The 12,784-nt window shown below is 34.6% G+C and overlaps 1 protein-coding gene across 5 annotated transcripts in view; it reads left to right on the top strand.

The window, feature by feature from the left end:
- The first annotated feature begins 892 nt into the window (after positions 1-892).
- Positions 893-12,784, top strand: part of LOC126703468 (cysteine-rich receptor-like protein kinase 44) — a 144,304-nt gene continuing 132,412 nt past the window's right edge. For 2 of the 5 annotated variants that reach the window (XM_050402432.1, XM_050402431.1), the window contains exons 1-2: positions 893-1,910; positions 2,201-2,323. In XM_050402432.1, coding sequence (XP_050258389.1) covers positions 1,145-1,910; positions 2,201-2,323 — 889 coding nt within the window. In that variant the 5' untranslated portion in view covers positions 893-1,144. Of the gene's footprint in view, positions 1,911-2,200; positions 2,324-2,800; positions 2,929-3,116; positions 3,328-3,453; positions 3,692-3,818; positions 3,970-4,366; positions 4,813-10,208; positions 10,231-12,784 lie in introns of those variants that run through there. The other 3 variants (XM_050402428.1, XM_050402434.1, XM_050402430.1) reach the window with 3 other exon arrangements.

Genomic DNA, 12,784 nt, shown 5'->3' with positions numbered 1-12,784 from the left:
TACAAACACAAATATTTCACCACATTCTACCAACCAATGGTCAGATTTTGGATCTCCATATGGTTTCATGATGGACACATGTTGTTGTACCGACCCACTGGGAAATTTTGATCAACCTGTGGGAAATTTTGATTAACCCGTTGACACAATCCGACCATTCAAAATTGCTAAAATACACCATCAAAGCTAGGAAATGACCGAAATACCCATAAACTTCTAAAGTGGTGAAAGTACCCCTAAAAGCTTCAAAATGATCAAAAAATACGTTTTACTTCTGAAATGACCAAAATAGCCCTCATGTACTTGGAAGGTCTTTTCAGATGTTTTTTGTTGTTTTCAAAATTAAGACAAAATTCTAGAGTTTTAATACAAAATGGAGGAAAATTTACCATTCAAAGTAAATAATCATTTTTTATGGCCATATGTATGTTGGAAATTCTTTTATTGTGATAAATTTACCTTACCGTTGTTAATACATTTTTTTCTTATGAAAATTTTAACTATTAATGACGACCACAACGTTTGTCACAAATAACAATGCAATATATAGTGATGGAGAAAATCATTAAACACATGAAAAATAAGGGCATGATTTCCCCCTTTTAAAAAAATTACCAATGTCAACCGTGTAGGTCCATCGCAAATATTATTTATTGGAAGGGATCCAATTCGATTACTAATACATTCTTTCTTTTAAAGCAAATTAACTATTTATGACAATTAGAATGTTCGTCGTAAATACAAACTCAATTAGAAAAAAAAAAAATAAATAAATAAATAATTGCTATGGATAAATGTTATCACAAATGTGAAAAGTAAGGGGGAATTTTATCCACTGTACCAAATCAAAGAAAAAAAAAAGGTTATATCTAGCTAGCTGTGGAATATTGTTCATTATAAACGTTCCAAAAGGACTTACGCTGTTGGTCAATTCTTCTTATGCCCTTACAATCTTGCACTCATAATTACATAGAAATATTGGAAACGTTAGTTTGGCAGAAAAGTATCGAGAAACAAATGGTTGAATGTTTCAAAAAAAATCTGGACTTCCTTTTCTTCAAAGTCTTTACTCAGCCCACTAGTTCACCCCTCTCTCCAAAAGCCTAAATGATAAGTTTCTTATCCCGGATCTTGCCTTAAACACATGGCAATGGTTTCTTCAAGACTTGTCTTCCTATTTTCCATTTGCATACTGATTTCTCAAGCCTTTGCTCAGCCGCCATTACGCCATTTTTGTTTAGACAATGGTAACTACACAAGCAACAGTACCTACAAAGCAAACCTCAATCAACTCCTCTCCTCCCTCTCTTCCAACACTGAAATTGACTACGGGTTCTACAATTTTTCTTTTGGCAAAAGCCCTGACCAAGTTTATTCACTTGGACTTTGTAGAGGAGATGTCAACCCAGATATTTGCCATAGTTGCATCAATAACGCTAAAAATCTTCTCACTCTGCTTTGTCCCAATCAGAAGGAAGCAATAATATGGTATGACTATTGCATGTTACGCTACTCATTTCGCAACATATTTGGCATCGTGGAAGATAGCCCTGCTTTGGAGGCGGCAAACGTGAATAACGTATCAGCCAATTATGATCAGTTCAGTCGGGACCTGAAGACCTTGTTGGATAGCCAAATTGGTCAAGCTGCAGCAGGTGGTTCTCTTCGTAAGTTTGCAGCGGGAAATGCAACAGCACCAAACTTCCAAACTCTATATTCACTTGTGCAATGCACACCTGATTTGTCTGTGCAAGTTTGCAGTGATTGCTTGAATGGGGCTATGAAGCTTATACCAGAATGTTGTGATGGGAAGCAAGGTGGGAGAGTTGTCAGACCCAGCTGTAATTTAAGGTTTGAGGTCTTTCCCTTCTATAATACCACAGCATCAAACAACACCCCTGCTGCAAAAGGTACCAATGCCATTAAGCTTAAATTGTAATCCATTGATGAATACATATTTGCTTTGCTGATTGTTGAATAAAGAAAAAAAAAAAAAAAAAAAAAAGATTTTGAAAAGCTGTATAGAAGCAAATAAGGTCAAAAGCTTACAACTCTTTACAAAGGGGTCCTTATTACTTTCCCAATAAATTCTCAAGTTTCGAAACTAATTTTAATTTTGTCTCTTTCCATGTATCCATTTGAAACTTTTAACATACATCTGTCAGAATTTTTTAAGTAAACATATTTCTGGTTTTTGCAGGAAAGGAGAGTAACAAATCTCGAACAGTCATCATAGTTGTACCCATTATTTCTTTTGTGGTACTAATTATAATCTCCTTCTGCATCTACTTAAGAGTCAGGAAACCAAGGGAGAAACCACAAAGTAAGTAAAATAATTCATTTATTTCTTTTTGTTATCCCAAAATTTGAATTATTGCAAAGATAATAACAAAAAATGTCAGAAATTATGGGCTTGGTTACATAGATGTGCTTCCTAAAGTTCTCAGGTATGTGTGATATTTGTGGGAGTAAAAAATTCCACCTATGTTATGATTTATGAGCCTACGAGGACAAATTCCCCAGCAAGTATTAACGTAAAACACGACATACTTTGGGGATTATTTATTTATTTATTATTTTCATAAAATGATACTTAGCTACTACAAATTAAAAATAATCAATGTGTTCCGTCAATAAATTGACTTGCACTAGAGCAAACAAAAAGATATTATATACTAATAGACATGAGTTTCCTCTCTAGAAGATTTTGATAAATAATTAGTTTTTAGAGGTCATTGCTGTTGCATGCACGTATTTTAAATTGTGTTGGTTTTAAATAATTCACTAACATCTTGTTCAGGCGAATCTGTGGATGAGATTAGAAGTGTGGAATCTTTGCAGTTAGTCTTTGGCACTATTAAAGTCGCAACAGATGACTTTTCTGATGCAAATAAGCTTGGACAAGGTGGATTTGGTGTTGTTTACAAGGTAAATCTAACATTATCGATAACCTTTAAAAGGATAATTTAATGGGCAAGACCAGCCTCATGATTGAAATAGGATATTGATTCAAACACTTTCCCTCCCACTCCCACCCGAAATTGGAAAGGTTTGTAGTCATGATGCACATGTCAAGTCCAAAGGGTTAAATATGTTCTAATCTAATACGGTTTCAGGGTAAACTCTCTGATGGACAAGTTATTGCTGTGAAAAGACTTTCAAATAATTCTGGTCAAGGAGATCTTGAATTTAAGAATGAAGTTTTGTTAGTGGCCAAGCTTCAACACCGAAATTTAGTTAGACTCCTAGGATTTTGCTTGGAAGGAATTGAAAGGCTTCTAATTTATGAGTTTGTGCCCAATGGAAGTCTTGATAACTTCATTTTTGGTATGATTTTACTTCTTCCTTTATTTCAAAATTATATTCATTGTAATTTATTTTGATTACATGTCTTTTGTGGATATATTTCGTTCACATTTTAGTCCAATATAATATATTTGATTGACTATGTAGATCCAATCAAGTGTGTACAACTGGATTGGGCAAGACGCTACAAAATCATAGGAGGCATTGCACGAGGTCTTCTCTACCTTCATGAAGACTCTCGACTTCGTATTATTCATCGGGATCTCAAAGCAAGCAATATCCTACTAGATTCTGAAATGAATCCAAAAATTTCAGATTTTGGTATGGCAAGATTGTTTGAACTTGATCAAAGCGAAAGCAATACCAGTAGAATTGTGGGGACCTAGTAAGTATCAAACTTTTTCTTTTGACAATCTAGTATCTTACATAGGTATACTTTATGTTTACATTGTACCGAAAGATACAATATGAAAGGCTAATAAGTATTGTTGAAAATAATTGTGAATGTGCAGTGGATATATGCCTCCAGAGTATGCAATGCATGGACAATTCTCAGTAAAGTCTGATGTCTTTAGTTTTGGCGTGCTAGTGTTAGAGATAATAAGTGGACGAAAGAATAGCTCCTTCGGAAATGGAGAGAATATTGAGAACCTTCTAAGCTATGTAAGTATTTTTATTTTTTGGTCTAATGGCACATACACTTCATAAGTATAGAGTGGTAGGTTGGACTGCATGTTCAAATGGCTCAACAGGAGTGGAAAAAATTTGAAACGATACCCTTTTATCTTTAGGATGTGGAGTATCAAGTATTCTACCCGTTGGTCTATACCTATTAGTAAGGCACTAATATTGTCCATAAAGTTACAAATTATTGATGAAGCTTGTATAGCTAGTTGGCTTTATACCAAATACATAGGAATCTAGCACAAATGAAGGATGAGGAGGTTAAAGGAAATGAAGAAATACATCAAGTTGTGTAGCCCAAATATATTTCTTTTTAAAACACAATAAAATAATTTTTTCTTGAATACTATCTTAGTTAGTTTAAATTATCTTGCAGGCATGGAAAAATTGGAAACAGGGTATAGTTTCAAATCTTGTAGATCCCACATTGAAGGCAGGTTCAACAACCGAAATAATGAGATGCATTCACATTGGATTACTATGTGTTCAAGAAAATGTAGCTCATAGACCAACTATGGCATCTGTTGTTCTCATGCTTAATAGCTACTCTATTACTCTACCAATACCCTCAGAACCTGCATTTTTAATGAACAGTGGTACTGAATCAAACATTTGGTTACAATGGGAGCATGATTCAAGGCTGGCAAAGTCAAATCAATCAAAAAGTAGCTCTATCCAAGCTTCGATAAATGAGGTGTCAATCACAGAGCTATCTCCTCGCTAATGTTTAATGAATTTGAAATGTAATACTACTATTTTCCTAATTTATTTATTTTAATTGAAGAATACACAATATAACAATATATGAGTTATTGATGATACGTTAACAACGGTAGCATTCTTTTCAAAACCTGAACTATTTAGTGACCCAAAAGAAAATTGGTGTAATTTATCCATTTGTTCTTTCTCTAGCTTTAGTACTCTTATTCAAGAAAACAGAAAGCCACATTATGATTTGCCAATCTTACTGTCTCCAATTTCAATTTTTCTATTTGAATCATATGATATAAAATTGAATTATAAAAATAAAAAAAAGGATTTGATATAAAATTAATTTTATGTATATTAAAGATATTGTCATGTGATGTCTTGTAATATTTTACTTATGAGTAAGACTTAGGTACAGTACTCAGGTGCTAATTCTTAGGTTTTCCTTTTAAGATTTTTTCATGTGGATATTTTCTCATGGGATGGAAGTGTATTTTTTAGTTAAGTAGTCACATGGCTAAATCTTAAGAGAGGAACCTAAAGAACAGTACCTAAGATACTGTACCAAAGTTTTGTCCTTTACTTATATAGGATGATAGTGACATTTTTTCATGATTCCCTATTACTACATTGAAATTCAAAGTAAGTAATTATGGCGATTCTTTAAAAAAAAAAAAAAAAAAGAACAGTAGTGTGGAAACATTGATTTTGCATAAGATTTAAAAGTGTGGCAACATGAGGGAAACAAAAGAAAGGGGAAAAAAAGTTGGAGTACTTTTCAATTTTTCATTTCTTGTCCCCATTTTTTATTGTATTTTGTTGCCTTACTTAGATGAAATAATTCTAATGAAATCATTTTTATTTTTCGTAAAATTTTCAAAATAATTGAAGTAACACATTGTTAATGATAAACAATAAAAAAAATAGTATAAGTTATTGTGAGCCTACTTAAAAATCAATAACTCTATCATCTTCAGTCAACAAGAAAAATAAAATCAATAACAATTTGCAACCAAAAAAAAAATGTGGAAAAAAGATTGTGTACCTCCAACATTACTCCATTTAGATACCATTCCATGTGTTGTACGTGTTGAATGGGATGTCCACTAAGACCAGTACACCTGTACATTGACTACCATTTTTTAAGTTTACAGAAAAGTCCTAGTGGTGTAAAGTTGAAGGAGGTGAAGTAAGCCTTGAATTCCCTAAAATTTTGATAAACTAGTATTTAATTATTTATCTCCATGATTATGAACCAATCTGATATGAGAAGTATAATGCATATATTGAATATATGTGATATTTGTTGTGTGATACCCCAATTTGATTGATTATGTGATGTGTGTGGGTGTGTGATGAGTCTCACATCGGGTATTTACTGGGTAGATCTAGGCTTTATTAACAACTATAAGGAGCCTCAATTGTGACTAGTCCTTTTGAGGTATAGCGCAAATGTGGCTAGCGCTTTTCTTTTGGTCGTTACATATGATATCAGAGTCGGCTCAGTAACCCTATGTGGGCTCGGAGACACTACCCCACAAAGTGGGCCCTAATGAGAATGTTAGGGATTTAAGTGAGGGAGATTGTGATGTTCCAATTTGATTGATTGTATGATATGTGTGGGTGTGTGATGAGTCCCATATTAGGTATTTATTGGGATGAACTGGGCTTTATTAACAACTACAAGGAGTCTCAATTGTGACTAGTCCTTTTGAGGTATAGCACAGATGTGGCTAGCGTTTTTCCTTGGGTCGTTACATATATTGTGATACCCCAATTTGATTGATTGTGTGATGTGTGTGGGTGTGTGATGAGTCTCACATCGAGTATTTACTGGGTAGATCTAAGCTTTATTTATTGGGTAGATCTGGGCTTTATTAACAACTACAAAGAGTCTCAATTGTGACTAGTCCTTTTGAGGTATAGCGCAAATGTGGCTAGCACTTTTCTTGGGTCGTTACATATGGTATCAGAGCCAGGTTGGTAACCCCATATGGACTCAGAGACACTACCCCACAAAGTGGGCCCTAACAAGGACCTTAAGGATTTAAGTGAGGGAGATTGTAATGGCCCAATTTGATTGATTATGTGATGTGTGTGGGTGTGTGATGAATCCCACATCTGGTATTTACTCGATTGAACTGGGCTTTATTAACAACTACAAGGAGTCTCAATTGTGACTAGTCCTTTTGAGGTATAGCACAGATGTGGCTAGCGTTTTTCCTTGGGTCGTTACATATATTGTGATACCCCAATTTGATTGATTGTGTGATGTGTGTGGGTGTGTGATGAGTCTCACATCGAGTATTTACTGGGTAGATCTAGGCTTTATTTACTGGGTAGATCTGGGCTTTATTAACAACTACAAAGAGTCTCAATTGTGACTAGTCCTTTTGAGGTATAGCGCAGATGTGGCTAGCACTTTTCTTGGGTCGTTACATATGGTATCAGAGCCAGGTTGGTAACCCCATATGGACTCAGAGACACTACCCCACAAAGTGGGCCCTAACAAGGACCTTAAGGATCTAAGTGAGGGAGATTGTAATGGCCCAATTTGATTGATTATGTGATGTGTGTGGGTGTGTGATGAATCCCACATCGGGTATTTACTCGATTGAACTGGGCTTTATTAACAACTACAAGGAGCCTCAATTGCGACTAGTCCTTTTGAGATATAGCACTAATGTGGCTAGCGCTTTTCCTTGGATCATTACAGGTCGGATTTATTTATGTGAGTATTTTTGAAAAATTGTGAAACTATTTATTTATTCAAGGATTTTAATGATGCAAACGAAGAAAAGTTTAGATTTATATTTCGGTCAATTGGACGCTACAACCTACAGATTTTTCTGTGCTTAGCATCTAAAATTTTTATGTATATATGCTCCAAGGGTCAACTTTCTACATAGTTTGGTTGTTTAAGAAACTGTGCCCGAATTGATAGAATTGGGGAAAAAATGAAGAAAAAGGGAACTGTAAAGTAAGTGTAGTACACGTCCTTGTCATTCCTAGAGTGACATAGTACTACTTTTAGGTGCTAGCCTTATCTTGTAAGGCATAAGTGGTGGCAAAATATATATATAATATTATGATTAGGTGGAATTTTCGTAGTGATATAAGAAGACAATTATGAGAGATTTTCTTACACCATTATAAGTCTTTCTTGAATTTTATGATTATTGAGTAGATGGTACTTGTAAATTGTTAGGTGAAATCTAAGGATTTTAGAGAAAGTGTTAGAGAGAAGTTCTTTGTGGTGAGCTAGCTGAGGTAAGTAACCTTATCCTAATTAGTTTTATCTCTGTGTAATTTAACTACTGAAAATTGTTTACAGTTGTTACTATTTATTTCTATTGTATTACTGATTTCAAGTAAAGAATAGAGAAACTATTTATAAATATTTCTATTGGGTCCCTTCTTCTTCTTCTTCTTTTTTTTCCCCAATTCTATCAATTCAGGCACAATTTCGTAAACAACCAAACTGTGCAGAAAGTTGACCCTTAGACCTCACGCCTAAAATCCACAACTTCCAGCTACTTATCGCATTGGAGTATATACACATAAAAATTTTAGATGCTAAGCACAGAAAAATATGTAGGTTGTAGCGTCCAATTGATCGAAATATAAATCTAAACTTTTCTTTGTTTGCAACATTAAAATCCTTGAATAAATAAATAGTTTCACTATTGATCAAAATACTTACATAAATAAAATACTCTAATTCTAAATAAAGTTTAGATTTGACAAGCAGGGCATCCCTGCTTGTCAAATCTAAACTTTATTTAGAATTAGAGTATTTTATTTATGTGAGTATTTTGAACTGGTGCAATACTTTGGTATTTATGTGAGTATTTTGAACTGCTTGTCAAACTTTGGTATGGCAAGATTATGTGAACTTGATCAAAGTAAGACAATACAAATAGAATCGTGGGTACCTAGTAAGTATAATACTTTTTTTTTTTTTGACAATCTAGTAAGTATACTTGATGTTTACTTTGTACCAAAAACAACATGAAAACAGATAATGTTGAAAATAATTGTGAATGTGCAGTGGATATATGTCTCCGGAGTATGTAATGAATGGACAATTCTCAGTAAAATCTGATGCCTTTAGTTTTGGTGTGCTAGTTTTAGAGATAATAAGTGGACAAAAGAATTGCTCATTCCAAATTGGAGAGAATATTGAGCACCTTCTAAGCTATGTAAGTACTATTATTTTTTAGTCTAATGGCACATACATCCCATAAGTTTGGAGTGGTAGGTAGAACTGCATGTTTAACTGCCACCATGTGATGGGTGGGGGGGATGGGGGATTAAATGACTCAATGGGAGACAGAAAATTTAAACCAATACCTTTATCTTTATGATGTAGAGTATGCTACCCATTGACATGTATCTATTAGCAAGGGTGACTTCAAATAAACCCCCTAACTTGAAAATTTTGTGTGTGTGTATATATATATATGTATATATATTTACCAATTTAATTTACCCTTAAAAATATTTTTGCACACCCAAACTTAAATCTTGCATTCCCTTATCACATATCAGCCTAACCTAAAATTGAACAACACAAATCACAGATATCTCTCTCTCTCTCTCTTAGTATATCCTACTTTAAAAGTAAAAGAGTAAGCATTTATGAGTTGTGAGTATCTCTCTCTTTATTTTAAATTTATATATTGTGTGGGTGTGCCTAATACTAATTGTGTTCGTTATTGTTTTTTTATAATATTATTTGTGTGAATTGTGATGTGTGTGAATGTGTGTATATATAGTATAAACATAATATAAATTTACATAATTTAATAATTAGGAAATACATAGAGTTTGTTATATGTTTATATATAGCTATCAAGTTATAATAACTTTTTGTTATAAACTTAGTGATTTAATAAACAAATACAGCAATAAAATTAGTGATTGTTTAAGCATTTGATTGGTTAACTAGACAATTCATGTATTATTTATGTATAGATGAATTTTGTCATTTAGTTTAAAATATTTTTATAAAAACAATGACAAATAGATAATGACATCTACATAAAAATAAAAATTGTTATAAAAAAAAAATGGTCATACTTACCTATATTGACAATAGATAATGACAACTGAAAATAAATTATCATATAACAATTTCAAAATATGAAAACTCTTCAATTATTAGCATGTGTGTGTTTTTTGTGTGTCAATAACTCGATATATTCAAGTTTTCTTTTTATTAAATTTTGTTTAATTTAAGTTTCTTAATGAACCTTGAAAAAAATTTATGGATCCGCCATGGTGTATTATTAAGACACTAATAATGTCCATAAAGTTACAAATTATTGGTGCAGCTTGTATAGTTAGTTTGCAAATACATAGAATTCTAGCAAACATGAAGGATGAGGAGCTTCAAGAAATGGAAGAAAAGAGTCCAGTTGTGTGGCACAAATATTTTTCTTTTTAAAACAAAAAATAAAATAATATTCTTTTGAATACTAAATTTGTCAGTTTAATTTATTTTATAGGCATGGAAAAATTGGAAACAAGGTATAGCTTCAAATCTTGTAGATCCCACATTAAAGGCAGGTTTGACAACTGAAATAATAAGATATATTCACATTGGATTGCATTGTGTTCAAGAAAATGTATCTGATAAACCAACTATGGCATCTATTGTTCTTATGCTTAATAGCTACTCTATTACTCTACCAAAACCTTCAAAACCTGCATTTTTTATACACAGTAGTATTGAATCAAACACTTTTTTGCAATGGGAGCATGATTTAAGGGTGACAGAGCCAAATCTACCCATACAAGCTTCAATAAATGAGGTGTCAATCATTGAGCTATCTCCTCGTAAGTGTTTTGTGAATTTGAAATGTAATACTAATATTTTCCTTGTTTATTTATTTAATTTAAGAATAAAAAAATATATGAGTTATTAACAACTAATCATTCTTTCAAAACTGAACATTTTCTTTTTTTTTTAGTGACCAAAAAAAGAAAGGTTGAGATTTTTTTTACCATATCATGGTGTTTGATTGCCAAAGTCTCAAACACTATGCTTGATTCGCATTCCTCGTGTGTTTCCCACCGAAGCTTCTAATGGCCAAAAACATAGGTCTCAACATAGTGTCAAATCACTCAACCACATTACCAAAACTGAGGCACATTACATGCTTCCAAATGCAACCCTGTACCAGTAGCAATATTTTAATTCCAAAATGTGCCTTTAGGGGCGATTAAAGAAGTGTTTTTCCTAGAATGGTTAACCAACATGATGGTTGTAATGAAAAAGAACGGTAGCTAGAGGGTTTGCATCGATTTCACTAACCTTAACCGAGCATGTCCGAAGGATCATTTCCCGATGTCGAAAATAGATCAATCAGTAGATGCAATGGTCGGGTATCAAAGAATGAGCTTTTTGGATGCATTTCAAGGTTACCATCAGATCCTGCTAGCTCCCGAGTACCAAGAGAAAACATTCTTCATCACGCCCGGGGGGAATTACCACTACACTGTAATGCCCTTCGGGTTGAAGAATGCAGGAGTTACATATCAACGAATGGTCACCCAGATGTTTAAGGACCAGATCTGTAAGTCTGTAGAGGTATACATTGATGACATGGTGGTAAAAACGAAGGAGATTGAGGGGCATATGTCTGATTTAGCTGAGGTTTTCAATGTACTAAGACAACACCAGTTGCGCCTCAATGCCGAGAAATGTTCCTTCGGAGTAGGATCCAACAAGTTTTTGGGCTACATGATAACCACTCGGGGAATAAAGGTGAACCCCGATCAGATTTCAACAATCCAACGGCTACGACCTCCCAATAACCCGAAAGAGGTACAAAAACTTACAAGAATGATCGCTGCCCTAAATAGATTCTTCTCAAGATTGACGTACAGGTTCGACCATTTTACTAGTTATTGAAGAAGTGGAAAGATTTTCAATGGACAAAGGAATGTGATGCGGCCTTCAAAGATTTGAAGTCTTACTTAGCCAACCGAGGAGGACCTTTTCCTGTATCTAGCGGTTTTTGACCATGCCATGAGCTCAGTGTTGATCAAGCAGCATGAAGGGATTCAAAGGCCCATATATTACGTCAGCAAAATCCTAGTGGATGCAGAGACTCGGTATTTAACATTGTAGAAAATGGTATTGGCTCTAGTCCACGCTACGAGGAAGTTGTCGCATTATTTTCAAGCGCGTACAGTTTGAGTGTTGACCAAGTACCCTTTGTAGTCACTATTGAGGAGGTCAAATTTCACAGGGAGGATAGTGAAATGGGGAATGAAATTGGGGACATTTGACATATGCTACAAGCCCAGAAATTCCATTAAAGGACAGGTGTTGGCAAACTTTGTTGCCGAATTCACTCCCTTCTCTAGGGCTTCTTTGATGATATGCTAAGTCATAGTTAGACAATGGAAGGTGTATGTGGATTGAGCATCTAGCGCAAGAGGCTCAGGAGTTCGGGTGGTGCTAGTGTCCCCAGAAGGTGTAAGAGTGAAAAAGTCACTAAGTTTGGGCTTTTGGGCTTCAAATAATGAGGCCGAATATGAAGTCCTCATTGTCAGGTTGTGGGCAGCATAAAAACTCAGGGTAGAGGAAGTAGAGGTAGTTTCAGATTCCAGGTTAGTGGTGAGTCAAGAGACCAACGTATGTTGCAGTATTTGCGGTTGTTCATGTCTCTGCGTGAGAACTTTTGAGATGCCAGTGTAATTAGGGTACCAAGAAGTCAAAACAGCCACGCTGACTCCTTGGCCATGCTGGCATCTTCTTCGGATGATCACATTCCCCGAATGATACTAGTAGAACTTTTGGAGCACCCGAGCATTGAGCGGCAAACATTAGTGGCGGCTGCGTCAAAACTGGGGCCAAGTTGGATGGATCCATACGTAGCCTTTTTATCCAACAGGTCTTTGCCGATGGACGCAAAAGAGGCAGAGAAGGTGCGAAGGACGTCGGCTCGTTTCTAGCTATCCGAGGATAAGAGGTTGTACTGGTGTTCATACGATGGACCATATTTGTTGTGCCTTCATACCAGGAAAACTGCTGAGTTGTTAACCGAACTTCATAAAGGAGTATGTGGCGGGC

This window comes from Quercus robur, chromosome 10, assembly GCF_932294415.1.
Source record: "Quercus robur chromosome 10, dhQueRobu3.1, whole genome shotgun sequence".
NCBI classification, from domain to species: Eukaryota; Viridiplantae; Streptophyta; class Magnoliopsida; order Fagales; family Fagaceae; genus Quercus; species Quercus robur.
The sequence above is the reverse complement of the archived record's forward strand: the minus strand, read 5'-3'. Positions and strand labels throughout refer to the sequence as shown.